Raw genomic sequence first — 25,871 nt, 5'->3', positions numbered from 1 at the left:
TACCAGACCACCGCATCGTGCTAGTACGAATTTTGACTCACCGCCGAGAATGGTTAATTGCTCAGCCGGGGGGGGTCAAAATCACCCCCCCCCTTCCCCCTCGATGGAACATCTACGAGGCCCCATTTCCAGACTCTGCGGCAATCACGTCCTTCTTAGGAGGATTGCTAATCTCTTTGATCATCCGCGGATTTGTGGATATTAGAGCGGCGCGTACTCGTGCTGCTTTGCTTTGGAAAAACATTAAAGGGCCACTCAACATTTCAGCAAGCGGGAGTGGTTTGGATTCATTTGTGCAATTGCTCAAGTTTCATGGTATGAAACAAGCTGTACGACCGAAATCAATCGGCTGGTCAATCTGCTGGTCTCTCCGAAGAGGAACGAAAACGATGGAAATTCGGCCGCTGATACCATGTTTGCAAACATTGGAGGACACAAACGACCTCGAGACGAAGAAAATGGTACAGCTTTACAAGAATACGAGCTGCATCGTTGACGCAATGCTCTACATTTTTGACAGACCAAGATAATCAGTGTACGGTGTGTCGCGAATTTCACTGTCCGGAAACGGTTGAAAGAGACAACAATCGCAGAGGAATAGAAGGTGCGAGAAGCCCTTACAGAAGCAAAATGCTACAGAGCTCGAGAATCAGGGACGGAACGTGTCAGAGAATTTGTTGATGCATCCGAAACAAGGAAAACATGGGCGAAGCTGGAACCATTTGATGAACCTATGAGGCTAGCATTGGCGTTAGCGGAAGCTCTTATGGATAATTCTGTCACGCACAATGCCCTAACTTTGTTGGAGAAAGCTCGCTCTTTGTCGGCTACCCACCCAACCCGTCTAGCGCGTTCGGGTGACGTAGATTTGCTTTGGAAGCATGCCAAGGCTTGTGAGACCCCACAAGTCTTCCTCGACGTGGCCAAGTTATTTGCCGAAATGAAAGGAAAGCTTCTCGGCTCAGTGATCGATGCGCTTTCAAAAATGTCGATGCATCGAGTTCACCAGACTATCAATCCGCGTTTTTCACTATTGCTACCCGACGCCGAGACTGGTTGACTACGGAGATCGCCGACATTTCAGCACCATTCACATTCGAAAGCTTGGATACCAATTTTCCTGGTGCCACCCAACTGATGACTTTCCTTCGTGAGTCAGACGCTTCGTACTGTGCTCGCTAATTCACAGGCGTTGCACAAGCTCGTACTCGAGTTGCACTGCTTAACAAAAAAAAATCAAGGACGAGTCACGATGACAGCAGGGGGGAGAGGTCACCAGGCATTCGTGCAAGTTATGAAAAACGGGAGTGACGTGGACGTGCGAAAGCAAATGGTGCCGAAGCACAAGGCGGAGATCGAGCGGCTGGAACGCTTGCTTGCCACGATGAAGCGCACGGCGACAGCAGGGAGCAAGCGTCCTCGAGAGGAAACGTTTGGGGCTATTGCAATCGATTAAGTGTTGCTGCGTGGCTATGATGTTGGCGTCGAACAGAAGTCGTTGTCTCGGACCGGGGAGAGTTTTTTAGTCCAATGTTCGAGACATCTATCTACATGCACTGCATGCACATGTAGTGTTTCCTTGCCATATGAATCCAGACAGATCTTGCGATGCTTGTGCTTGAGATGGCATGCATGCTATCTTGCGTTAAGGACGTTTTAAAGTCAAACGCGCCGTGGCGGGTACAGACATTCTTCAGCTTGGAAAATTGTTCATGGAGGAGCTTCTCGGTTCGATAGTGGACGTCCTATCCTAATACATGGGTGCGTAAAGTATGCCTGGGCTCTGGCGTTATTATGGCTTGGTCACCTGGAATTATCGCCGGTGGTTGATTTCCGAAGTTATCTACATCGACATGTGAACTATAACTCCCCCAACGTCGCTGATATCTCTCTTACGAGGACCAAAGCGTTCTTGGGGTTTACCAGCGTGTTGAGCTACAAGTATTCCGCAAATAAATCAGTGCAGAGGACGGAAAAATTGATAAACTACTCAGTAGAACCGAGAAAACGACCACAAGAACCCAACATTAGGACGCTCTGTTTGTATTAGTTGCTCTCTACACTTGTAGTTTGCACAGAGCTCAAACGCATAGGCAAGTGGTTCACTGTCAAAGGAAAATCAAACACGGACGATTGAATGTTGATCTACTGGGCCGGCAAAGACGTAAAACAGCCCTCCCACGTAAGTCGCGCTTCAGCCACCTACTGGTTGTGCGCAGTGTTCCACTCCACAACCTTCGGGTGCTCCGACACCAGCTTGAAGACACGCTGCAGGTTCGTGTACGCGTCCGCGATCGTCTTGGAGAATCCGGGCACGCCGTTCTTGAAGCCGAGAAGCACACCGTGGATGGCGAGGTCAGCTACGGTAAGGTTCACACCAGCGGCGTAAGGGCCCTTGTTCTTGATGATTCGGTTCTCCAGGAAGCCCAGCGTCTTGGCCACCATGCCGTTGGACAGCTCCTCGCGCATCGCAAGCTGCTTGTCGGTGTCCTTCTCACGGTGAGAAGCACCCCAGAGCGGGAAGTTGAACATGTCATCCAGGAGCGCGAACAGCTCGTCCACGCGATAAGCGGCCACCGGGTCGGTTACCGGGTACAATCCCGAGAGGGTGCCAGCATAGCGAAGCAGTCCCAGTGACTGGGCAATGACCTCGCCGTCCACTTCCAGCACGGGTAGCTGGTTGAACGGCAGCGAAGGCTTGCGGTTGGCCAGCTCTTCACGCGTGATGCGTTCGTCCTCGAATTCGACTCCTCCGATGAAGAAGGCGAGGCGGATAGGCTCTCCACGGCCAGGGTGCGGCATGTACGTGAGTTTGATCTTGGGCGTGTTGTGCTGCAGGGTGTACCATTCCTTGACCTTGGGATGGTTGGCCACCTTGTCGTATGAGGCGTTCAGAAGCTCGTAGCCGTCCAGCACCGTCGTGGGGATGAAGTCCATGTACCCAGCACGCAGCGACTTGATCCAAGCGTAGATAACCACGTCGTGCACGAACACGTCGTCTGTCTGGAAGGCCGGGATCTTTTTCATTTGCTGCAGCCGAGCCTCAAAGAGTCCGGCGTAGCGCGGCAGTGTGACGGTGGCCAGCTCCTCGCGCATGGCCTTCTTCTTGTCGGCGTCGGACTCGCGGAACGACGGGCCCATCTTCTCCTCGACCTCGCCCATGGCGTTCAGGAGCTCGTCGATCTTGAGCGCCAGGTAGGGCGCGCTCACGGGGTAGAGTCCTCCCAGTCTGCCGGCGTAGCGCAGCATGGCGTGCGACTGGGTGAAGACCTCGCCGTCCACCTCGAGGATTGGCACTTGCCCCAGCGGTAGCGAGTCCTTCATGGCGACGAACTGCGCGTGGGTGATGCGCTTGTCCTCGAAAGGAACGCCGCCGACGTAGAACACGAGACGCAGTGTCTCGGCGCGACCGGCGGACGCAAAGTACGTGAGCTTGATGGACGGGAAGGCGCTCATTGTGCGGGTGATGGGGCTTGGTGGTAAGGCTCTTGCGGGGGGGGGGGGGGCGCGCAAATTCAATAATGAAGAGGCGGAATGGTATCCGAATTCCTGTTGTCACCGATTGCGTTTACAAAATGGTGATTACGTCATTACTAGTGCCACCGAATGGTGTTTAGCTGAAGTTGCAGGACATAAACACCTGCACCGGAAACAAAAGGCAAGCAAGTGGCCTTGGAAGGCAACCGAAGTGTGCATGTTAAGTTATAATATGTGATTAGAGCTGTCGCACGAGCAATAGCAGCAGTCGATTCGTCGTTTAGCCGCTCAGACAGAGCGAGCGGAAGCCTCCGAAGCCGATCTCGGAGATGCGCACCACGCCGAGCACGCCCATGACGCCGCCGCTCACTCCGATGAAGATTGCAATGAGGAAGATCACAAGCGCCGACTTGCGGTACTTCTTGATCAAGTACGTCATGCCCAGCTGCCCGATTAGTCCGGCGACGAAGCCCACCGCGCCGTGCCACAGCGCGTGCTCCACCGACAGCGTGCCCAGGATAATGAACTGGATCGTCGTGGCGGATGACGTGAAAAGGATCATCGAGGACGATGTCGCGGAAGACACCTGCGGGAGCAGACCCATTTCCAGCAGCAGCGGGCCCTTCACCATACCGCCACCGATGCCCAGAAGACCAGCAGCTACGCCAGCGCCAGTGCAGAGCGCCGGGTACTTGATCACGGCGTGCTTCGTCCAGACCATGTCGCCCTTAGCGTACGTGTAGTCGGAGGCCTGCAGCATTGTGTGGAACCGGCTAATCTTCATGCCGAAGTAGATTGTCACACTCATGAAAAACGGGAACGACACGATGATGAGCATCCAGTAGCCGACACTTCCGCACGAGAGCCCAATGACACTGGGCGTGCCGTGTCCGCCCTTTGCCATCGAAAATGCAACCAATCCGATCCACGTCAAGAACAGCACGCCCATGTCCGCCATGGGGACGGTACGTCGCGCCTTGGCAATCTGCTCCACGGAGAGGAACTTAACGGGGCGCTTATCCTGCAGTGCAAAAGTCATGAGCGACTCGTTCTCGTTCTCGTCGCTGCTCGCCTCTTCCTCCGTGCTGGTCGCCGAGTTGTGCTCGTCCTCGTTGCTCGCCTTGTCGGCCAAGATCTTGAGTCGAAGCTCCTCCTTTTCCGGCGACTTGTACGCCTTCCACTTGAGATACGCTCGGGCGACGACCTGGAACTGCTTGAAGTTGGGCTCGTACGGCAGCAGCCGCCAGTGGGCCACGATGTCCGCCATGAGCTTGTTGTCGGCGTCCGTCTCCTCCTTCCAGATCTTCTTTCCTTTGCTGTACGTACGCAGCGCGGTCTTGGTAAGCAGCCACACGATGCAGACCGTGATGAGCCACTCGGGAAAGACCGCATTCATGTTGACGCCCATGATGGTACCGGCCAGCGTCATGGGCTCCATGAGCAGCATCGTCTCGTAGTCAATGAGCGGGCGGCTGCGCACCAGCGGGTGGCGCTTTCTGACATTCAACATGAAGCTGGCGATGGCTCCTCCGAAGATGGTGGCCTTGGACAGCGGTACAGCCTCGTGCGACGACATGCTCATGAGCATGATGTACAGCGGCACCAGCAGACCGCCGCCACCCAGTCCGGAGCCAGCTGCCAGGATGCTGGCCACGAAGGCGCCGATCGATCCGGCGACCTCCTCGCGCGACAGCGGGAACAGCGCGTCGTCCACACAGACGCCGCCGCGGCACGTGCTGTGCGGCAGCCCCTGCGCGAGGCAGTCCGTGGCCGCCTCGCACGCCGCCTCGGGCTCCACGTCCAGCACGGGCGAGTCGTTGACATTCTGCGAGGACACGCACAGACAGGTCGCCGCCAGCAACAGTAGCAGCAGCAGAGAGCGCGGCGCCATGGCGAATGCGCTGCAGCAGTAGCAATGGGAAGTGTCCTCTAGTTGCGCATTGCGGCGTGACTGGAAGCAACCGAACGGATCAGCTAATTGGTAGATTTTGGCCGCGCTGCAGCCAATCGCCCAGACGAATCACAAAAAATTGGACACCGGGGCCTAATTAGAGCATGTCATTGGATACTCCGTGCGCCTAGTGAAAATGACGCAATCTTTGCGGGCTGCAGCGACGGCGGCGAGGTCTCAGCCCTGAGGCCCTGAACGCGTCTGGAGGAAGAAGCTGGACGCGCGGAAGTCGAAGCGAGGGCTGTAGAGAAGGAGTCACACGAGCGAGGAGCTATATTTCGTGGATACGGATCTGGTGTCGGCTCTGAGATGTTGCTGTTTGTGAATTAAACAACAGTAGATGTGATGTGGAGTCTGCAGGTATTCGCCATTTATGGCCGCCACTTGAGTACGCGTATCCTCTCTGGTGTTGGGCGCTTGGGTCGATGGCAAGGACAGGAGTGGGTACTCTGTTGCTTTGGGGCTGCCGGCTTCACGTAAGCGAGGATAGCAATGAGGTCGCGGAAGCGGAATGATCTTTCTGAGATGCCTCAGTCTCAGAAAGTGTCTCCTATGGATACAGCGACACCGAAACGGGATCTTAACAGTAGATACCGGAGCAGCAAACACGTTGATGAGACTGTAGGCATGCACATTCATGGGCTGTTAAGTTGCCCCGCATGAAGCACCGCCTGGTCGATTGCACTTGGCTGGTCCAGTTGCTCACCCGACTCGACGTGGGTTTGACCAAAGACAACAGCGTCAGACGCCCCAAGCAGGCAACGTCACGGAGACGAATGGGGAGACGAGGAAGCGTGCCGAAAGGCGAATGCAACGAGTGAGCAACAGTGCTCACTGAGAAATGCTTTGCGGACTCGTTGCCTCGTCGTTGAGCGTAGCCATCTCAGCAATTGCCAAGTGGCTTCACTCGCGTGTCAGCCAGCCATCGCTTCAGAGACCCAGCAACCTACACTTGCGTGGAGCTGCGACACAGCAAAAGGAACCCCGCTCGCTTCGCGCGAACCTTCCTCGAGGTGTGCTTCGTACTTATACGCATACATGCGCCACACCAACTCCTTCACGTGCGTGGAGGGCTCCGATCCAGCCGACCCAGTTCGCGAAAGGCCGAAGAAGAAACCGGCAGCTCCAGACTAAGTCGAGCGCGAAGACGCCGCAGTTCCCAGTTCGACACCCAAGTTACTAACAGTCATGAGTCCCGTCAAGGTGCGCAGCCCACTCCCGCCCCATGTGTGCTTACTTACTCACTGAATGCTGCTGTCTCCACCCCAGACGTGCGTCGTGCTGACCTCCTCGATGGTCTCCATCACCGAGCAAAAGTACGAGATCGGCCACCTCAAGCAGCTGCTGGACGGTAACAGGATCACGTACACGGAAGTGGACTGCAGCCTCGAGGAGAACCGCGCCACGCGCAACCTCTACTTCGAGGCCAGCGGCATCCGCGCCAACTACCCTCAGGTCTTCCTGCAGGACCCGGAGGGCACGGACATCAAGTACATCGGCTCATTCAAGGAGATCCAGGTGCGTGACAGGATTGTTGCCACTCCTGCTGCTGGAAGGCTCCGGACTCACATTGCAGTGTGTTATTTGTTGCTGTCTTTGGTGGGTGCAGCAACTGAACGAGCTGAACGACGTGCCGCCCGAGATCCTCAAGGCCAACAACATCGCGACACTGGACAGTGTCTTCGCTGGTGCGTTTCCGCCACCCAGAGGGTGACGTCATTCTCTGCTCATTCTTCTCGTTGTTGTGCTGTTGCTAGACGTTTCGAGACGAGCTTGAAGCGAGAGCTCGCTCAGCAGGTCGAACCCATGAAGCTGGCAACGGAGGAAGAAGCGCCATGCAATGGCGTGGGGGCTCCCTTTCTCGTTGCTTCGACGCAGAGATTCTGGCTCAGTTTGGCGCCGCTGCTTCACATTTAGAGCCACACGCTGGCAAGCCGCTACCCAAGTTTTTTATTCAAGAAGCGAACGCCGTCCATGCGGCATCGCGCCTTCTCCACGTAACTAAGAAGCAAATAGATCAACTCAACCGCTATTTCTTTCGTGCCGCCACGCGTACGGCGCCGCGTTGTGGCGTCCAGCCCGTGCGCATGTTAGTAATGTTGAGGGAATATGCAAGCATCGACGACGCCGCGGCGCGACATGGCTTAAATCGTGGTTTGGCTGGCAAGAGATGGAGACCGTACGCGCGAGTCTCAAGACGGCGTACGCGTGTAGGTTTGTCCGAGTAATATTTACCTTATGATACACGATGCTCTACTGCTACTCAACAAGGAGAAGGCACTCCTCCAGCTACGAGCGACTATCTGCTTCCGCCCGTCGTTCCGTCCGATAATCGGTCTTGCTCGTCCAGAGCTCTAAGCGTTGTCTGACAGCTTATGCCGCCACCATCAGGCACCGCAGCACGTCGGCGGCCTTCTTGGGGTCCTCAGCGAACTGCTCCAGCGCCTTCTCGCCGATGCGAGCCAGGTTGAGCTGGCGAATCTCCTCGATGATCTTGCCCTCCTCAAACGTAATGTGCGAGGTCATCTGGAACGCCAGCGGCTCGTTGCTGTCGCCAAAGTGCGGGGCCAGCTCAGCGAATGGCGCCGTCAGCGGCACGTTCTTGGCCGCCTCTTTCTTCACGACCACTTCGACGTCCCAGTTGACGAGGCACTTGTCCGTCGAGTTGGCCTTCCAGCTGACCGTATACTGCTTGATCTCGTACTTGGCGAACACGCTGGCGCTAGTCTTTTTGCTCGCGACAATGTCCGTCATGCCAGACACGCGGCCACTGCCGTACAGGATCTCTGCGTTGTCGGCCCAAATGCCGCGCGCGCTGGCATCGAACGCAGCGCCGTCGACCTCATTGTAGGCGCGGATGTAGGAGGAAAGAGTCGTGTTCTGTTTCTTGCGAAGGTCGTTCAGCTGCGTCTCAGTCATCGGCTCGTCTTTCTGTCCCGAGTCCTTACGGGCCATTTTCGCCTTGAGCGCGCCATTCTCCTTCTCCAGCTCGGCCGTACGGTCCTCCAGGAAGTTGAGGCGGTCCTGCTTGCGTTTTCGGCACTTCCGTACCCGCTCGCGGTTCTTCATACGGCGGCGCTCGTCCAGATCTTCCTGGTCCGACACGCGGTCCGAGTTGGGCGTCACACTAAGCCGCGGGTCTGTCGGCGGCTGCTGCAGCGCCGGGCGGTTCATGTAGTCGTACATGGACATGTTCATGTTGGCCATGCCCGGGTGCGGCATCTGTCCTGGGTGAGGCGCGTGGTTCATTTGCTGGGCCTGGTGGTGGATCTGCTGCATCTGTTGAATGTGCGACTGCGGCTCCTGCTTGTACTGATCGTTCATGTGCATCTTGGGCGGGCTGTTGTTGGCGAAAGCTCCAGGGAAGCGCATAGGCACCTTGGCACCCGACACGTCCTTGGGCGTGAACCCCGAGGGGGAAATCTTGTTGTTTCCGGCGTCGGCGCCGTTGCGCGGCGAGTAACCGGCGCCGGGTCGGGTCATGTAGCCGCTGGAGTTGTCCGTGGGCGGGGCGTTGGGGGCTTGACTTAGACCCGTGACGTTGATTCGAGGCGTGAAGCCCGTGGTGAAGCGCGGCGTGAAGCCCGAGCGCGGGGTCAATCCCGTGCTGAAGACACGCGGCGTGAGGCCCGTCTTGAAGGTGCCCACAGGGCCGCAAAAGTCGCGCAGGTCTTCCATGCCGAAAGTGCGCGGGCTGAGACTGATGGGCTTGGGCAGGCCGCCGATCTGCTGGCCCACGTCGCCGTTGAGGTAGCCCGCCATGCCGTGGCTGCCGGCCACGTTGGGCAGGCCCAGCTCCTCGCGCGCCGAGTGGAGGCCCATGGACATGGCCGTGCTGGTGCTGGTCGGGAGCGGCTGGACGGGTGGAGCTGCTGCACTCGGTCTCTGCGAGTGCGAACTAATTTTTACTTGACGGGCGGCTAGGACGAGCTGCCGCGCGGGTTAGTTGGGGGGTGTAGTGAGTGGAGCTGCGTGTCAAGCTCGTTCGATCTTTCGTGACGAGCGAGGAGCTGTCGGCGTTCGGGTCGAGCGTGTTCGGGACGCGCGTTACACGTAGCGGGCAAAAGAGATTATGTAATGATGGGGATGGCGTGCACTGCTGGTGCGCTTTGGCTTGGTTGTGGCCAGGGAGAGAATCGAGCCGTGGTGGGTGCCTTTCACAGTTCAAACGCAAAAGGCGGGAGAGCGGGGCTTATCGGATTCCGGCTGGGCGCAATACAAAACCCAAGTGGTTCAGAGGGGGCAGAGAGTTTCAGCTCGGCGTCGGCTGTTTCTGGGCATCTGGGTAGAGAGCCGGAGCTCCACTTGAGCGGCAACTTGCACGGCAACTTGGGCCATCGCTTGCTTGCAGTCAAGTCAATAAGCGCCCGGCGGTGGCGAGAGTCGCGCTGGCCCCGCGATGGATCTCGAGGCTAGCGCGCCACTAGCCCCGCGGGGCAGTAACACGCTGCAGCTGAAGCAGGCCGGTGTTGCTGGCGAAAAAGCGACGCCTCCGCTGAACGGCACGTCAGAGCGGCAGATGTCCTCCGCGCAGTATCTTCGAGCGATTGTCCAACCGTGCGGGCTGCAGTGAGCCCGGGCTTTGGTGCCCCGTGTTGCACCCTTCTCGGGCGCCAGCAGGGGAGACGATCGTGGTGGCCACATGCCCAGGCCGCGCCGCTCCGGCAGCTGGTAGGCACTCGAAAAATTAAGACGGGAGCTCGGTGATTGCCAGCGATCTTTGCGAGCGGCGACAAAATCCATCGTGCACCACACAGTCTAGAGCAGGTTGCCCTTGCTCAAAAGCGACCTATATGGGCGTCTCTTGCCGCGCCGCGAGACCGCCGTGGTACGATATCTGTCACGCTAGGACGAGCCCGCCTCGAGAAAATCCGCTTGCCGTCTTGCATTTGGCGGCGATGCCATGGCATGCTGGCAAAAAGCTCACCAAGACTCTACGTGTACTATCCGATCCGGCGTTTCGTCGTGGGCTGACAGCGCTAACGGCTTCTGTCAGTCGAAAGATACCTGTCCTTGATAACGAGCTCCTCACCGAGTATTAGCCATGTCTGCAACGCGCGAGTTGCCAATTTCGTTGGTGTGCGCGGGGCGGACCACGAGTCGATCCGCTGGGCGAGTCGCTGAGCCATTACTTCCGAATAGCTCACCACGAGTACTGCGAGTGAGTAACACACCGCGAGCGCATGGCGGAGCGCGAAAGCGGAGCGCTATTTCTTGTTTGACCCACGCGGTCTAGCCAGACTGGTGTCATAGGGAGAGCGTTTTAGGTGGAGCACCACTTCCGTTATAGCCACCACGAGGACAGACCCATCGCGTATGGCATGTATCAGCGTGCGGGGTGACGGCAAATGACGGGCTGTCCTCGCCCCGTCCAGCAAACCCCACGACAAGTCGCCAGTCGGGATTCATGCCTCGCCGCATACTCACTTGAACCTGCACCAGATGACAAAGCTCATGGCAAATTTGCTCGTCGCGCATGCAGCTGGACCGCCAAGCAGGCGGTTTGAACTTGTTCGTCTCAGATTTCTGTGGTGTGGCTGGTGTAGTGTCCCGCGGCAGATGGCCTGCAGCGGCACGTCGCTACCGGTAAGCCAGGCCGCAGTGGGTGAGTGGCGTGGACGAACGACCCATTCAAACTCCGTCTCCGCTACCTGTAGCAGCGTCTATCCAGGGGGTTGACGGCTCGGAGATTCTCTTTGCTGGTGGCCCACGAGAGTGACAGCGTGCTGGTGGACATCAGCACCATTGCCACGGAGCGTTTGCCACGACAGTGTCGCGGACAGCAAGTCGCGCACGCAAGCACTTGGAACAAGCGGTGCATCCACCTGCAATGCGAGACTGGCATCCCACTGCTACCATTGACCACTGCCTTCCTCGCGTCTCGGGTTGCTTTTGAGGCTCGCGCGCGCTAGCCAAGCCGAGCACCGGCGCAGCCTGCCTCGATCGACATGTGAACTTCAATGTGATGCCCTTTGTCATCGGACACTTCAGTTCGTGTGTCGCACACCAACCCTTAAGTACGTTACGTGTGCACCACACAAGAAGTTCATACTGGTACAGTACCTACTTAAGTACAGACAACGACAGTGAAATCCGTACCCCACTGAATTATATCCGCCATACAAAGTAGACGGGACAACTGGACAAAACAATCCGAGCCCCTAAGTGATTTGAGATTTATGATTGGTAAAAAAGAATGTATTTTTATTCTATACTTGGACAACAGAATATCTCGGAATAGCTTTTTCAAAACTACGAACAACGCAGTGTTCACTAATGTATTTCCATGCTAAAATGATGCGCTTGACCGCAGCAAGCCTCTTTTGCTGCACGGTGCGCACAACATTAATGTTTTCAGAGACCACCCGGCTGTCAGCTATTTCTTGAGCGGACCCGTATCCCCAACATTAAGAGGCTGACAGACGGATGTGCTGTTTGGTGGAACAGGGCACACAAGTGCTGAGGTAGCCTCCGCTACCACATTATGTCCTCCTTCCGACACATGGGAGTCGAAGTTGTCAAGAAGGAGGACAGAAGGAGATTCTATTTCAAATTAAACAAACTTTCAATATAAAACTCCCAAACAGTTGCGTCCATCCAGCCATTTTCTTGGAGCGTGTAAACGTGTCCTTCTTGATATGTTGGCAACTCATTTGTCTCCACAGATCCGCCAGGCATCCCTCGCAGAATGAAAAGTATTGGCAGTTGTTTTTCCAAAATCGTACAAAATCTCTTTTGTTTCAGTATGCCATAAAGTGAAAATAAATAAATAAAAAAACGCACCGTCAGCCCGAATTGTGAGGACTGCTGTCAGTCTTCCAGAGTTCTTCTGCATGTGCTTCACTTTTGCAGATCCACTTCTCCCCTTGAGGGCCCAAATTTTGTGGGGTGGAGTGTCGAAAAAAATGGCCGTTTCGTCGACATTGTAGATAGCATTTCATGGGAAATGGCTATATTCATCCTAAAACTTGGCCGCAAATTCTAAATGCATCTGCTGCAATAAAGATTCATTTTACTTGGTATGCTGTGGCTTTTGCGTTGAAAACCCGTGTCTAAACAAAAGTTAATAAACCAAATTTGCCAGAATAAGTTGTTAAATATTCGAAAATAATTTATGCTTACCGCTGTGCAAACCACTGACCCAAGCGCATCAGTGCATTCACATGTCTTTCATCACTTGACTTCGATGCTAGATACGCATCTAACCAAGCGTGGTGCTCTTGTTTTATATACTCTATCGTCTTTCCTGTGCACAAATAGTTTATGAATAATATGTAAGTACTATTAGCAAATAACATAAGCCATACTATTTTGCGTTACCTCTTCTTCGCGATGTACATTTTTCATGTAGATCACCATGTCGTGTGCGAATGGTATGATGCTCTTTGCCCCCTGTCTTGCATGTCTGCGGCCCCTCGAAGTTGGCTATATCCTTCTTTTGCCTCCTCCAATCGCGCAGTGTTGTCAACCGGATGTCAAACTTGCGAACCGCGGGCTTGCAGCCAATACGACGGACGCTTTCTAAAGCTTCGCGCTTTTTCTTGACTGTGTAAGATGTTTTAGGAGCCATGGTGGCTCGCCCCGCAATGGCGAAATGCACGAGTGGGGGGACAGATTGACGTGCTGACCATAAATTATCTAGCCCGTTGATTGGATTAAAATAATTTAAATTGGCTGCCTTATTTTGTTTTTATACTTGCCTTTGTAGGTCCGACTTCAGGGGGTGCGGATTTCTATGGGGGTACGGCTTTCACAGTCGTTGTATGTATCCGTGGTCTGCGGATCGATGCGCCATGATGCCCAACCGTTTGTTGGTGCATTACCAGGGATTATACCGTCTACAGCGAAAGCGTGTGTAGCGAGCTTGTTGTTGACAACGTAATCTGGCAGTCGTACGCCTCGTCGTATCTGTTTGTTTCCTGTATGGACAGTATGAACATACTTAGGGCATGCTGGAGATGCGGTTGTCTCTGGTTATCTTGCCCAGGTCATCAACAATCGTCCAGATTTTGTTGAACTTAAGCCATTCGGTAAGCTCTTGGCTTGCAGGGCTGTACTCAAAAATCATTGTTTGATTACAAATTACAATGCCCTAGATAATTTGACTTACAACTTTCTCCCTTGATGTTAACGTGTATTTGTAAGTTAACTCCCAGCCTCGTTTGGTTCAATTTGCTGTGCAACTAGAGCATACAACCTCTCCGTCATCGTATACGAACAGCATCACCTTGTTGTTCATGCTGCAGGGGCATCACCGAAACTTCAGCAAGCATGTTTTTATGAATGAGAAAGCAGGCTGCACGAAAGTGTCCACGCATGATCCAAAACCGATGAATTCGTCGATAATCATCAATTAACTTTTTGACGGGACTTGCAGCTAATGGCTGAGTGGCTCAAAGTGCAGTCAGAAGTCCGAGCGGACAGTTGAAGACCGACCGGATTTCTCAGATAGGCAGGCTGACTGAGCCAATGATGGCGAAAAAAACACCTTCTCGTGTGTCTAAACACTTTCTGATGAAGATCAGCATGAGTTATAAAAACCAATGCGATTTTGGCCATCTTGGAGCATCTAATTCGGTTAAACGGCGGTAGCAACTCCCTACGGTTTCTTCATAGGGGAATGGGCTAGTCTAGTTTTCTTCTGGGCGGCGGACAATGTTGCAACATGCAAACAAGCATTACTTTGGAATGATTTACAGTCATCGGCAGCTAAAAACGTACGTACGCATACTGATATGTGCTATTACGCATATTCATTCGAGCCCGGGCGATGGACAGACGGTAGCCTACCCAGCGCAGCTTGCTAGACAAGTACAGCGGTCAATTGATCTATTACATCCACCACAGAGGAGATCCGAGGGAATAGCTTTCGTGCACATGAGCTCGGGTTGAATCTCATCGTATTTCTCATTCTCACTTTTACCTTCATAACCACAAATCAACTTCCAGTATCCTACATCGTTGTGCTCCTCCGTCGACTTCCTGATCAGGCCTTCACAAGACAACACGCCAAAACCTTAAGCGTGTCCACTCTGACGCGCTTTCGATCGTATATATCAAGAGTCACCTTGCTAGATTATCTTGGGGAGGGCCCAACATTTGGTGGACCCTCACCAGGGTACATGTATGAAGCAAGACTACAATACGAAACAGTTTCCGTGTTCCGGAAACTGAGTGGATTGGAATCAGCACGGTCACGCTGAGCATTCTGAGTTAGGCCGGCTGCGGCGACACGATTTTTTAACCCCATCAAGGCGCTGACGTGCGCTTGACTGCGACCACCAATGTCGCGGTGGAAAAGCCGTCCACCCGAGTCGAGCTCATTCCGACGACCAAGGCTGAATAAACTGGGATCCTTGCACGAATGCACGGTTCTACAATATGAAAAGTATATGTGTTCGTATGCGCGCCTATATTGCCGCGCGCCATCGAACGGTTATATTGACGCACACCGTAGAGAGGTCGATGTATGCGCGGTATTTGGTCGCGTATGGATACTCTCCTTCAGCATTGCAGTTGCATGCATAAACGTTTTGCTTATTGCAGGAGTTCCTGTGATGTGCATTCTCTGCAGCATGCACTAATAAATGATGGTGCTTATCAACGATGCCTGAAGGGTGTTGAGCTCTAGCGGCTTGGATAATCTTACTACAAAAGACTAGGGATCAGACGACGAGCACATGGTCAATATCGACAGAAGAGCAGAATAGTTCAGAATTTGATTTTTTATGTGTATGTGCAGCCATACCGTGACGGTGCCGACGCGGTGCCGACGCGGTGCCGACGCGGTGCCGACGCGGTGCCGACAGCGTGCCTACACGTGTTGATTGGTAAAAAAAAATTCTTTTATTGGCTAAAACGACATGAGTGGGTTCACACACAAAAAGAAGCAGCCAGGCAAACAAGTGGGAGCGGCGCATGCGTGCAGGGCGTCCGCGCACGGGGGGAGGCGGGTCCCCTCGCCTACAAGTTGCAGCGGCAGGAGCAGCGGGGCGGCGCATGCGTGCAGGGCGTCCGCGCGCGGGGGGAGGCGGGTCCCCTCGCCTACAAGTTGCAGCGGCAGGAGCAGCGGGGCGGCGCATGCGTGCAGGGCGTCCGCGCGCGGGGGGAGGTGGGTCCCCTCGCCTACAAGATGCAGCGGCAGGAGCAGCGGCAGGAGCAGCGGGGCGGCGCATGCGTGCAGGGTGTCCGCGCGGGGGGAGGCGGGTCCCCTCGCCTACAAGATGGATGTAGATAATACTCTAGGAGGAATACATGTTCATGTGCATTGATGGCTTTCTATGCTTAGTCTGGGTATGCTTTAGTGATACTTCTTAGTGGAAAGTTTCGAGTTCTTAGCCAGCGGCTTCCCCATGCGTCCCTCAACGAAGGCCAAGTGAACACTGAAGCGATCCATGAGCTTCACGAACACAGCCCCACTCGCATCTCCGATGAGAGAGGCAGCGATGAAGCCCATGGAGACGCATTCTGCCGCAAGAAAGCGCCCAAATGCGTTGATAGCGGTTTGTAGAGCGCGCTGGGAGTTGACTGGCGCAAGGTCTTGGAGGCTCATACTGAGTTGGAGTGTTCTGTCGGCAGGAGCGCGAATATTCGAGAGATAAGAAATGAACTGGTGATTTGTATTAGCGGTCAGCATATTTTCCCCCCGGTGCCTACATTATATGTCGGGACGGCGTTGGCGTCGTGTTACCCTACACCTAATTACCCTCATTGGTCGACGTTGAGTGTCTCTAGATGTCATTGGTCAATAAGCTGTTATCACGTCCACACTGCCTATACTAAAACAAAGTAAAAATAATATGTTGGCACCGTGATGATATTCATCCATAGCAAAAAATCTCCGACCTCCGACTGCCTCCGACGTACACATAGCCCGTTCATTAATTATGTTTCGTACACAAATATGTATAAAATGTGCAGGATCTAAATCAGGATGTGTATGCCCAGCAGGCGATAATATAAGGGCGTTTGTAGGCGGGATAGAAAGCCCTGAAACGGCCTGTGGGCCAAGAAAACGGTGTTTTTCGTTTATGCATGCTTTTCTATACAGATTCGCTACGGAGACTTGCTAACTTGCCGCGGCAGATTGGCAAGTGAGACCCCAGCCCAAAAATCGGCTTTTTACATGATAGTTTTTACGCTGACTCGTAATTACTCATAACTGTGGTTGGCTGGCAGGTCGAACGTAGGTACAACCTCAAAAACGAGGTTATTTGAGAACTACTGGCCTGGGGCTGCCGCAAGTGCCGCCGCACGACAGCCCTCGGCATTCCCTCTTTTTTCTCTCGTCCGGCACAAGTGCCCGTAACAACCCAGTGCATTTGCTTTGGGTTCACTGCATGTTTGTATACAAGCCAATGGGCAGCCGCCTCTGCTGACAATGCAAGGCGTGCTGACTCTGCTTCGAGGTTAACATTGCTGTTCCGCAAGGAGGTTAAGCTTTGTGTTTGATGCTGCGCTTAGATGTGTGTTTGAATGCTCTGTAACGAGGTTAACTTTGCTGTTCCAATTGGAGGTTAAGCTTAGTGTTCAATGTAGAGCTATCAATGTCTTTCCCCTGCTACTGATTCTAAAGCACGTAATACACCCTGTATTAACTCCTTATGCGCTACCTCGTCTATCCTTCCGTTGTGTTGATCGTGTTGTCCTCAACAGCTTCCTCTTCGATGAACTTCTTGCGAACAAGAAGGCGGCGCTCTTTTTCGAAGGCAGCGACAACGGTCTGGCTCAGGTGTTCTCGAGGTTCCCACGTCGCCTCCCACTCGACGAGGTAATACGTCTGCCGCTTCTCACGCTTCCAATTCAGCAGCTTGCAGACGTAGTGGAGCTTCTCTGCTGTCAGGTCTTCTTCAGCGCTCCGCTCCTCCTCGTCGCTCGATCCATCGTCACCGCCTGGACCAGGAGCTGCTAGCCACTCACGCACGTCGTCAATGCCGACGCACCGCTTCTTCCGTTCGGCCACGCAAGCGAAGATGACATCGATCGCTTCAGGAAGGAGGCTCGCGGAGGCAACCGTCGTGTTCATGGTAAGTCGAAGGTGGCGGATTGCCTCATCACTAACCCGGATCTTGTACGCCTTGCGAGCAGCGATGCATAGCGTCTTGAACTCCTTCGCGGAGCTGATGTCGTTTTTCTTGGGCTTTGTTGAAGGCATGGCGGATGCTTCGCTGGTTCGGGTGCAGAACGGAGAGTGGGCTTCAGCGCTCTCCAAACGATAATCATGAACAGCAACGACTGGTTGCGGCGACAAAAGGTAAGTCTGTATGCAACTACGTGCTTAAACTAAACCTAGTATGTTGGTGGTGTGCGAAGGAGCAGGGTCAACTACGCGGCCGGCGGCTTGAAGTTGCTTGTAATGGCTGACGTGTTCGTTGAGGTGACCAGACTTGTGCAGCTTGCGCATGGACTTCAAGACGTTTTGGGCCCCACGAGCTGTGATCTTGTGCTCGCGGAGATACAACAGCAACTGTGTCTCCGCGCTGGCACCAACTTTCAGGACCTCGTCTCGATACCGCGGTGATTTCTCATCAAGCTCGAAGCCATCTCGAAGAAACAGCTTCAAGAAGGCGACGATCAACTTGGCGTTTGACCGCATGTGCTTGGTCGCTGCATCCGTTGAGCTCCACATCCGCGGTTCTTGAGCGTACCAAGAAAACCAAGCATCTTTCAGGTTGGTAGCAGCAGAGGTACGCCGACGCTTGGCTTGAGGATCGTTGTTGCTTGTATCTTCACTTGAAATCATTGCTGACGGAGCTTGTTGTTGTTTGTTGTGTATCTTAGCCTCCATTATAGACAGCCGAGTGTCCAGCTTCTGGTTCACTTGAATTAATTGTTCAATCAAGGCTGCTTGTTGAAGAAACATGGGGTGCTTTGTGATAGCTTCCGTGGTGTCTTGGATGGTTGTATGTTTTGCTTCAGATGTTGTCGTTGGGTTCGAGGACAGGAACGACGACCATGCCAGCAGATCGTTGACTGAGAAGCCTTTCTCAACTGCGCAAGCCTCGATGCGTTGAATCGCCAGCCCGTTAGTACTGAGACTTTTCAAGGACGGATAGTGCCGCAGCAGATACGCCATGAAGGTGTCGATGACGCGCGCGTTCACGTTGTACGGTGGCGACTCCAGCCCGGACGAAGCGTTGAAGAGTGCTGCCGCTACGGACTGGATCTTGGACTGGGTATCGGAATCGAAGCAGTCCAGCGTCAGAAGGCGAACTCTTTGTTCGGGGTCACGGCCGCTCAAGACTCGTGCAACCCTGTGGTCCTCGGCAGGAGTGTTGAAGACGTACGCGAAGGCTTTGTTCGTCGCCGTCATGTTCCACGCTCCACGGTCGAAAATCCACTGTACGCACATTCCAGCTCCATTTGCATGCTGAGCTCCGCCCCGCCGAAAGGAATGCGACGTCAGACGCTCGGCCACGCCAGCATTTTTGGCGACTCTGTCCAGAACGCGATTGACGTAGCTGTGGATCCCAGGAGCAGCATCGGCTGTCTTGCTCTCATCTGACTTCTTGGCCGTTTGATGCAGCGGGATCACAGCTTCCGGGTGGTCGATCAAGTCAATCAGAGGCGTAGCGGGTGTCAGCATCGCTCGGGAGACTGTCTGCGGCTCCGAAAGTTGGCTCAGAAGCGAAGCCGTCGGAGAAGACTGCGTCACCAGTGCAAGCGCGATGGCGAGAAGCGGGCATGTGGAGAAGTCGTTGTCGGGAAAGAGCGAGAGGCCTTGTTCTTCTGCAGTCTTGACCCGGATGAAGCGCACGAAGAAGATGTCGCCTGCGCCAATGGACAGGTTGGCCTTGCGAAGCATCGTAAGATCCGACGCACGCCCAAAGAGGAACCAGAGCAGACACAGCAAGGCGGCGTCCTGGTAGTCCGCGGAGGTATAAGCCGTCGAATAGAGATATACCATCATCTGCTTAAGCGCGGTCTTCGTGCATGCAGGAGCCTTGTTTACAAACGCCCCCGACTCTCTCTTCATACAGTACCGTTCTAGTACTTGTCCCTTCTTCAGCAGAATCTTGTCGATCCCGCTCGATGCTGAGGGAACTGTTCCAGCAGCCAGGTCTTGGCCTGTCGGTAGTACTGCATGACCGAGTGTCGGGCTAAGAGCTGGCCCTTGCGCCCTTCCTTGAAGGCGAGGTACATGCCGAACTTGTCTACCACAGCCTCCAAGACGAGCGAAGCACTCTCGCGCTGCATGCACACTCCCAAGTACTCCCAGCTGACGGATTCCTCCTCGAGAAACTTCAGGAACGAGCGTGCTGCGCATTCCCGAGCCCGCTTGGTGTTGGCCGGTGCGAGGTCGTTGAGGCTCATGTTGGGTCGGAGATGTCGGAGCTTGTGTGTTATTCTAAGAATATACGAATGACTTGCAATCTGTAGAGGGATATCAATAACTTCTCTGCTTTCTCCGACACGATACGTCGGAGGTGTGGTTGTGGGGCCTTTACGAATTAGCGAGCTCTCTAATTGGTTAAAATAGATCGCACAGACTGACTTGATTCGTTATAAGTTAAACAATTGCCAACCCCTTATTTCTATTGGTCGTTAATATACATAGTGAAGTTAAGTGCGATCGGAGATTTGACGATATTCATCCATACAAAATTGCTGGCTGAGTGGATCAAGAGTGTAATTTCGTAGTTATTGTGTGGTCAAAGGAGTAATAACAATTTAGTTAAAATTTGGCAAAATTCAAAATATATTGATGTTGTTCACCAATCTCCATTAAGTACGTTGTCCGTCTAAGTCCGATACGTGTTCACCACAGGAATGTAAGACATTTCGCAGCACACTTGCTAGTGATGGTGTTTGGGTCAATGCGCCACGCTGCTCAGCAGCTCCGCCACTCGGCCAGAACCGCGGCCTCCCGCCGTGCCGCCTCCGCTTCCACTTCATTTGGTGCCGCCTCGCGGTCTGCACCAGCCTTCGTGCAAGCTCGTTCGAACGCTGCGCCACTCGCTATCCAGCCGCAGCACATCAAGGCGGACCCCACAGGCGTTGTGGCTGGTATCGCCATTGTGGGCGCCATCATTGGCGTGGGCAAAATGTGGTGGGACGCGTCGTCTTCTCCGTCTGGTCAGGCGGAGCCCCTCGCCTTCCAAGAGATCCCACAGGTGGAGCTTGCGCTCTTCTTCACGGAGCTCACAGCTGCCGTTAAGGAGCTGCTCGTACGTGAAAATGAGGGAATTGAAGAGTACTACAAGAAATGTGATGCTGATGGTTGATGGTGGTTCTATGACAGAAACAATTGCCGGAGCTGGAGAAGGCGGTGCGCAAGTACCTGAAAGAGAACAACCAGGAGCTCAGCGACGCCCAGTTCAAGCAGGCTATTCTGCAGCAGCTGTATCAAACGATGGAGGACGTTGAGCTGCAGATTGTTGCCAAGCGTCTGTGGAGCCGGCAGAGCCTCGAGTTTGCCATGGAGAAATATGCACAGGACGCGGAGATTCTCAAGCTTCAGGAGAACCTAAACGACCTCATGCGATCGTGAGTTGAATTTACCATCGACAAAGGAGATAACTAGGGATACTAACTATGATGGTTGGCACCAGTGTGTTCCCTGCGCCGGAGATCCCTGAGGACCTCACTGCCGACAAGACTCTGGCGATCTTGAAGGAGATGGTGGCCGGCATGGAGAAGGCCATGTCGGACATGCTAGCTCACGCCCGGGCAGAGGGTATCACCGATGTCCAAAAGGCTATGGAGGAGTTCCAGTCCCTTTACGTGGAGCATGTCGAGCAGATGGCACAAGCTCAAATGCAGGCCAACGGCATCTCTCAGGAGGTGCGGTGCTTGCGTTTGATAGTGAATGTAGACAGGTAGTGCCCGGCACTAATTTGTGTACTGCTGGTTCGAATTTCAGAGTTTCACGGCTGCTCTGCAGAAGTATCACGCCGAGAGTGAGCAGTTCCGGCAGCAGGCGGAGAAGATCTACGAGCACCAGGCCAACGCGTACGTTGCAAGCCGCCTTATAATGGTAGTATGAGTGCTGTAGTAACATTGTCATGGTTGCTATGTTTGTGTGTTGTTTTGTCTGCAGCTTCAAGAAGATGGGTCTGCCTGTGGAGATGCAGTAGAGGGCTTCTTGTTGATAATTCAGTTGAAAGAGATACGTGGACGCCCGAGCGCTGTGTGCTGTAGAGTCTGCCTTGAGCAGAGTACGCTGTTAGAAGCACCATGACAACGATGTGTTGATCGAGTATCACGGTTAATCGAGCTATCGACGCAGTCGTGGAATTTTGTCGTCACAGTCTCAGATTGCGAATACTAGCGTACGCTCTGGCATCTCTGCTACCCGGTCTGCTCTCGACTGTCTTAATTGAAGTTGTTCAGCGTACGGTGACTTTGGTTCTCGCATTTTCAACAAGAGGCAATGCGTTGTTCACGTTCCCGGCCCGCTGTTGGCAATGCTGCCAGCAACTGGAAAATTGCTCTACTAATGAGCAAACGCGTTCGTGCGCTGCCAAGGCTTACAAATGCTGAAGGAGACAAGAGTGAGGCCGAAGAAAGACATTACGACGCAGAACGCCAAGACTAACCTGATAATTTTAAGTACAACAGATTTTTGTCAAGTTGTTCTCGCATGAAGAGCGGTGTCAACAATCAACAGTTGAAGTGGCAGGATTCAGACTTGAGCGACCGGGGTCAACAAGTTGCGCGATTAAATATTCTGAAGCTAGCAAACCAATTGGCATCGTTGCACACGCCAACACCAACAACTGCATGCGTGGTTGCAACTGCTGCGTCCGAATGATGCATTGAAGCTAATCTCACCCTGTACCGCTAATACACAACATTTAACCACATGCAAGCCAAGACCCAGTCGTTTGTTTTTGAAGAAGCAGCAAGAGTTGTCCGTCTTGTTGATTTCGCTTAGGTCACCCCGCGCGTTGCCACGCAGGGATCATCGCCCACCACAATAATGCCAGAGTCTCAGCAATCCCCACGAAGGGACAAAGCCAGAAGTCGTCAGCCAGCAGCGACTTACTTGCCGTTGCCGAGGATGCCGACCACGATTCCGCGACGACCGGTGGTCTTGGTGTGCTGTCCGCGCACCTTGAGGCCCCACCAGTGACGCAGACCACGGTGAGCGTAGATCTTCTTGAGACGCTCGTAGTCCTCGCGCCACTTGCCCTGCAGGTTGTTGGCCACGATCTGCGAGTGCTTGCCCGTCTTGAAGTCCTTCTGTCTGTTAAGGAACCAGACGGGGATCTTGAACTGCAGCGGGTTCTGGATGATGGCCACGACGCGCTCGATCTCGTCGTTGGTCAGCTCACCGGCACGCTTGGTGATGTCCACCTCAGCCTTCTTGCAGACCATGATGGAGAAACGGCGGCCCACACCCTGGATGGCGGTCAGAGCGACCCACACCTTGCGGCGACCATCAATGTTGGTGTTGAGAATACGCAGAATGTGCTGGAAGTCCGGCCCGATGACAAGCGACTGCAATGGACAACAACAGCAACAAGGTCGTTAGCACGAGCGGTCGTCCGTCTACGCTGCGCGTGTGGGTTGGTCTGAACAGGGAGGCAATCGACGGGAAGACGCGCTCGGTCCCTTAGAAGGCGATGGGTATCCTGCTGCTGCGCTGTTCGAGCTGTTCACTGTCGGCTGCCTCTGCCTGATGTCGGTTGCCTCCCTGTTGGGTGCATCACTAGACGTCACTAGGGGCGGGACACTTACCATGGTTAACGAATGCTTTTGCTTCTGGCGGTGGGAACAAAGTGGAAGGCTTTGGGGCGCGGCGGTGGCTGGTGCGGCAGGTCACTTGCGTTCACTATGCCCTTGCAAATGACTGGCAGTCGGGACTCGCGCCGCGCGCAGCCAATAAAAACGCTCGGCGGGTTTTCGGCCACTAAGAGCGCGTATTGCACTCCCATTTTCTTCCAATCGATAACAACCTCTGATTCTGTATATCCGCACACATTCTTCATCGCTTCTGACAGGTAGAGTACCGTATCCCACTCGAATAAACGCCCGCCCCTCTATTTGAAGCCTCCAAGATCCCCCCTCAGTAACAAGCAAAGATTCCTGACAAGCTCCGAGCATGAGCGACTTCCGCCGCACGCAAAACACCTTCGGGGACGCCTTCCCGACCAGCGATCAGCTGCACGGCGGCTTCAGCTTCGACAACTGCCGCCGTAACGAGCTGCTGTTAGGCCAATCGGGCGGCAAGCAGAAGCTCAAGGCCACCAAGACAGGCACCACCATCGTCGGCGTCGTGTACAAGGCATGCTGCAATTAGTAGCCTGCCGTATCTTATACCTGATGACTAATCCAATGACTATTAATTCTGGACAGGACGGCGTGGTGCTTGGCGCCGACACGCGCTCCACGGGCGGCTCCATCGTCATGGACAAGAACTGCGAGAAGATCCACTACATCGCGCCCAACATTTACTGCTGTGGAGCTGGTACCGCCGCCGACACTGAGAACACTACAGCGCTCATCTCGTCCCAGTTGGAGCTGCACCGCCTGGTGCGTCGCTTGAAGTAGAAAAAAGATTTTGAGAGGTTTTGGAGCTGATGGAGTTGTTTGCTGCCTACAGAACACGGACACGCAGTCGCGGGTGGTGACGGCCATGACGCTGCTGAAGCGGATGCTGTTTCAGTACCAGGGCCACGTCTCGGCTGCGCTCGTACTTGGCGGTGTGGACGTTACAGGCCCGCACCTGTACTCGGTCTACCCTCACGGCAGTACGGACAAGTTGCCGTTCGTGACCATGGGTTCGGGTAGTCTGGCCGCCATGTCGGTCTTCGAGTTCGGCTACAAGGACGACATGACGGTACGCAGTGTCAACTGTTAAAGTCATGTGCATGAAGGTCTGACGTGGGATTTTTTTCAGGAGGACGAGGCCAAGAAGCTGGTGCAGGAGGCCATTCTGGCCGGTATTTTCAACGACCTGGGCTCGGGCAGCAACGTGGACCTGACGACCATCAAGAAGGTCAACGGCAAGGTGGAAGTGGTCAAGGAGATTAACTGTATCAAGCCCAACGAGGTGTCGGACCTGCGCTCGCAGATCAACCGAGACATAGTCACGCACATCCCGCGCGGAGCTACCCGTACGTGGCTGCTTTGTGTGGTGCTGTTGGTGAAACGACTCATTTGTGGAACTTGTGCATGATCAGGTGTCCTGAGCTCCAAGACAGAGCTCTTCCCCGCCAACATTGTCGTCGAGGAGGCCACGCCCATGGAACTGTAGACGCAGGTTGTCGCTTCCCTGGCATTTTCACGTGATACGTGACCGAAATGGCTAATTGCGAAAGAAAATGCACTTGAATTCCTGGCGAGAGTCTGCATTGACAACTTGTTCCATTCTGTCGACAGATTATCCACGCACCTACTCCAAACGAACGTGTAGGATCCGATTTGCAGCTTAGTCCTCCTTCACCTCGGGCATGATGATGTCGGCCGTGAGCTGCAACTTCTCTACCACATCCGTGGGGATGGCAAACGTCGGGTGGATCTGTCGAATCCCTTCGTACTCCGGGTGCGTCTCCTTCTCACGGTCAAAGTAGCCGAGCATGCAGAGCCCGGCGATGCCAAAGAAGGTGTGGAACACGTCGGCCACGTTTCCGGGGCGGTCGGCGATGCCGCCGTCCTCCGGGTCCTGACACGCCAGGATGAACTGGATGAGCTTCTCCTTGCTGATCCAGTCGAGCTTGCCGATCATGATGAGCGACGAGATGTTCCACCAGCTGTAACACACGTCCGCCTGCTTCTCGGGGCGTCCATTGAGTCCTCCCGAGTCGCACTGGCGCTCACAGAGCCACCAGCCCAACAACTCGTCGTCCACATATTGCTCCAGAGCAAAGCCAAGTGACAAGGCTCCCACGGCTGTGAAGATGTGTCCTCCGTGCGACTCGCAGCCCGGGACGTTGCCAAAGCCGCCATCAAAGTTGCGGCATGAGTCCACGTAAGCCATAGCTGCCTCCACGTCCACGAGCTCGAGCTTGTCCAGGATCTTGAGCGCCGACAGCGCGCAGTACGTGAACTTGGTGTCGATTTCCTTCCACTCGTCGCCCGCGAACGAGCCGTCGGGCTGCTGCAGCGCCGCCACGAAGGCCGCGCACTTGTCTCTCTGGATGCGGTCGAGACCCCCGAGCATCGCCAGCACCAGCAGCGCGTGCAGTGTGTACAGAAGGTGGCGGTCGTGGCCCACGTTGCCCGCGAAGCCTCCGTCAGGGTGCTCACACTGCAGAATCCAGTCGGTTATATCGGCCGGGCCCATTTCCTGCTCGCGATTCAGCAGCGCCATGGCGCCCACGCCCCAGTACAAACCGCTCACACGCATGTGCTCCGTCATGCACGACTCGAAGTCCTCCTTCTTGTTCTTGAGCCCCACCAGGTACCGCACATGCAGCGCCACATCGAAGGCCGGCGGCGCCGACTTGCTCTCGTCGTCCGAGCTCATTTGCGAGAATGAGGCATTATAGCCAATCAA

The 25,871-nt window shown here is 54.5% G+C and overlaps 8 protein-coding genes across 8 annotated transcripts; 3 read left to right on the top strand and 5 right to left on the bottom strand.

Annotated features, from left to right (window-relative positions):
- Positions 1 to 2,202: 2,202 nt before the first annotated feature.
- On the bottom strand, positions 2,203 to 3,456 carry KRP23_5773 (Glutathione S-transferase 1; the record flags this gene model as incomplete). The annotated part of the gene is made up of 1 exon (XM_067890880.1): positions 2,203 to 3,456. The coding sequence occupies one exon, from the start codon at positions 3,454 to 3,456 to the stop codon at positions 2,203 to 2,205; it is 1,254 nt and encodes a 417-aa protein (XP_067745290.1).
- Positions 3,457 to 3,757: 301 nt separating this feature from the next.
- On the bottom strand, positions 3,758 to 5,368 carry KRP23_5772 (Sulfite exporter TauE/SafE family protein 3; the record flags this gene model as incomplete). Its single annotated transcript, XM_067890879.1, has 1 exon — positions 3,758 to 5,368. One exon carries the CDS (start codon positions 5,366 to 5,368, stop codon positions 3,758 to 3,760), a length of 1,611 nt encoding a protein of 536 aa, XP_067745289.1.
- A 1,248-nt stretch (positions 5,369 to 6,616) lies between these two features.
- Positions 6,617 to 7,205, top strand: KRP23_5771 (uncharacterized protein; the record flags this gene model as incomplete). Its single annotated transcript, XM_067890878.1, has 4 exons — positions 6,617 to 6,631; positions 6,698 to 6,946; positions 7,038 to 7,116; positions 7,186 to 7,205. The coding sequence occupies 4 exons, from the start codon at positions 6,617 to 6,619 to the stop codon at positions 7,203 to 7,205; spliced, it is 363 nt and encodes a 120-aa protein (XP_067745288.1).
- Positions 7,206 to 7,801: 596 nt separating this feature from the next.
- On the bottom strand, positions 7,802 to 9,256 carry KRP23_5770 (uncharacterized protein; the record flags this gene model as incomplete). Its single annotated transcript, XM_067890877.1, has 1 exon — positions 7,802 to 9,256. The coding sequence occupies one exon, from the start codon at positions 9,254 to 9,256 to the stop codon at positions 7,802 to 7,804; it is 1,455 nt and encodes a 484-aa protein (XP_067745287.1).
- Positions 9,257 to 20,229: 10,973 nt separating this feature from the next.
- Positions 20,230 to 21,504, top strand: KRP23_5769 (uncharacterized protein; the record flags this gene model as incomplete). Its single annotated transcript, XM_067890875.1, has 5 exons — positions 20,230 to 20,595; positions 20,670 to 20,914; positions 20,980 to 21,211; positions 21,291 to 21,379; positions 21,468 to 21,504. 5 exons carry the CDS (start codon positions 20,230 to 20,232, stop codon positions 21,502 to 21,504), a joined length of 969 nt encoding a protein of 322 aa, XP_067745286.1.
- Positions 21,505 to 22,411: 907 nt separating this feature from the next.
- KRP23_5768 (40S ribosomal protein S18) lies at positions 22,412 to 23,113 on the bottom strand (the record flags this gene model as incomplete). Its single annotated transcript, XM_067890874.1, has 2 exons — positions 22,412 to 22,870; positions 23,111 to 23,113. The coding sequence occupies 2 exons, from the start codon at positions 23,111 to 23,113 to the stop codon at positions 22,412 to 22,414; spliced, it is 462 nt and encodes a 153-aa protein (XP_067745285.1).
- Positions 23,114 to 23,474: 361 nt separating this feature from the next.
- On the top strand, positions 23,475 to 24,629 carry KRP23_5767 (Proteasome subunit beta type-7; the record flags this gene model as incomplete). Its single annotated transcript, XM_067890873.1, has 5 exons — positions 23,475 to 23,657; positions 23,729 to 23,905; positions 23,976 to 24,212; positions 24,273 to 24,489; positions 24,556 to 24,629. The coding sequence occupies 5 exons, from the start codon at positions 23,475 to 23,477 to the stop codon at positions 24,627 to 24,629; spliced, it is 888 nt and encodes a 295-aa protein (XP_067745284.1).
- A 174-nt stretch (positions 24,630 to 24,803) lies between these two features.
- KRP23_5766 (Geranylgeranyl transferase type-2 subunit beta 1) lies at positions 24,804 to 25,841 on the bottom strand (the record flags this gene model as incomplete). Its single annotated transcript, XM_067890872.1, has 1 exon — positions 24,804 to 25,841. One exon carries the CDS (start codon positions 25,839 to 25,841, stop codon positions 24,804 to 24,806), a length of 1,038 nt encoding a protein of 345 aa, XP_067745283.1.
- Positions 25,842 to 25,871: the final 30 nt, after the last annotated feature.

This window comes from Phytophthora ramorum (genome assembly GCF_020800215.1).
Source record: "Phytophthora ramorum isolate Pr-102 chromosome Unknown Phyram_PR-102_s0005, whole genome shotgun sequence".
Taxonomy (NCBI): domain Eukaryota; phylum Oomycota; class Peronosporomycetes; order Peronosporales; family Peronosporaceae; genus Phytophthora; species Phytophthora ramorum.
This window is presented reverse-complemented; position numbering and strand designations above follow the sequence as displayed.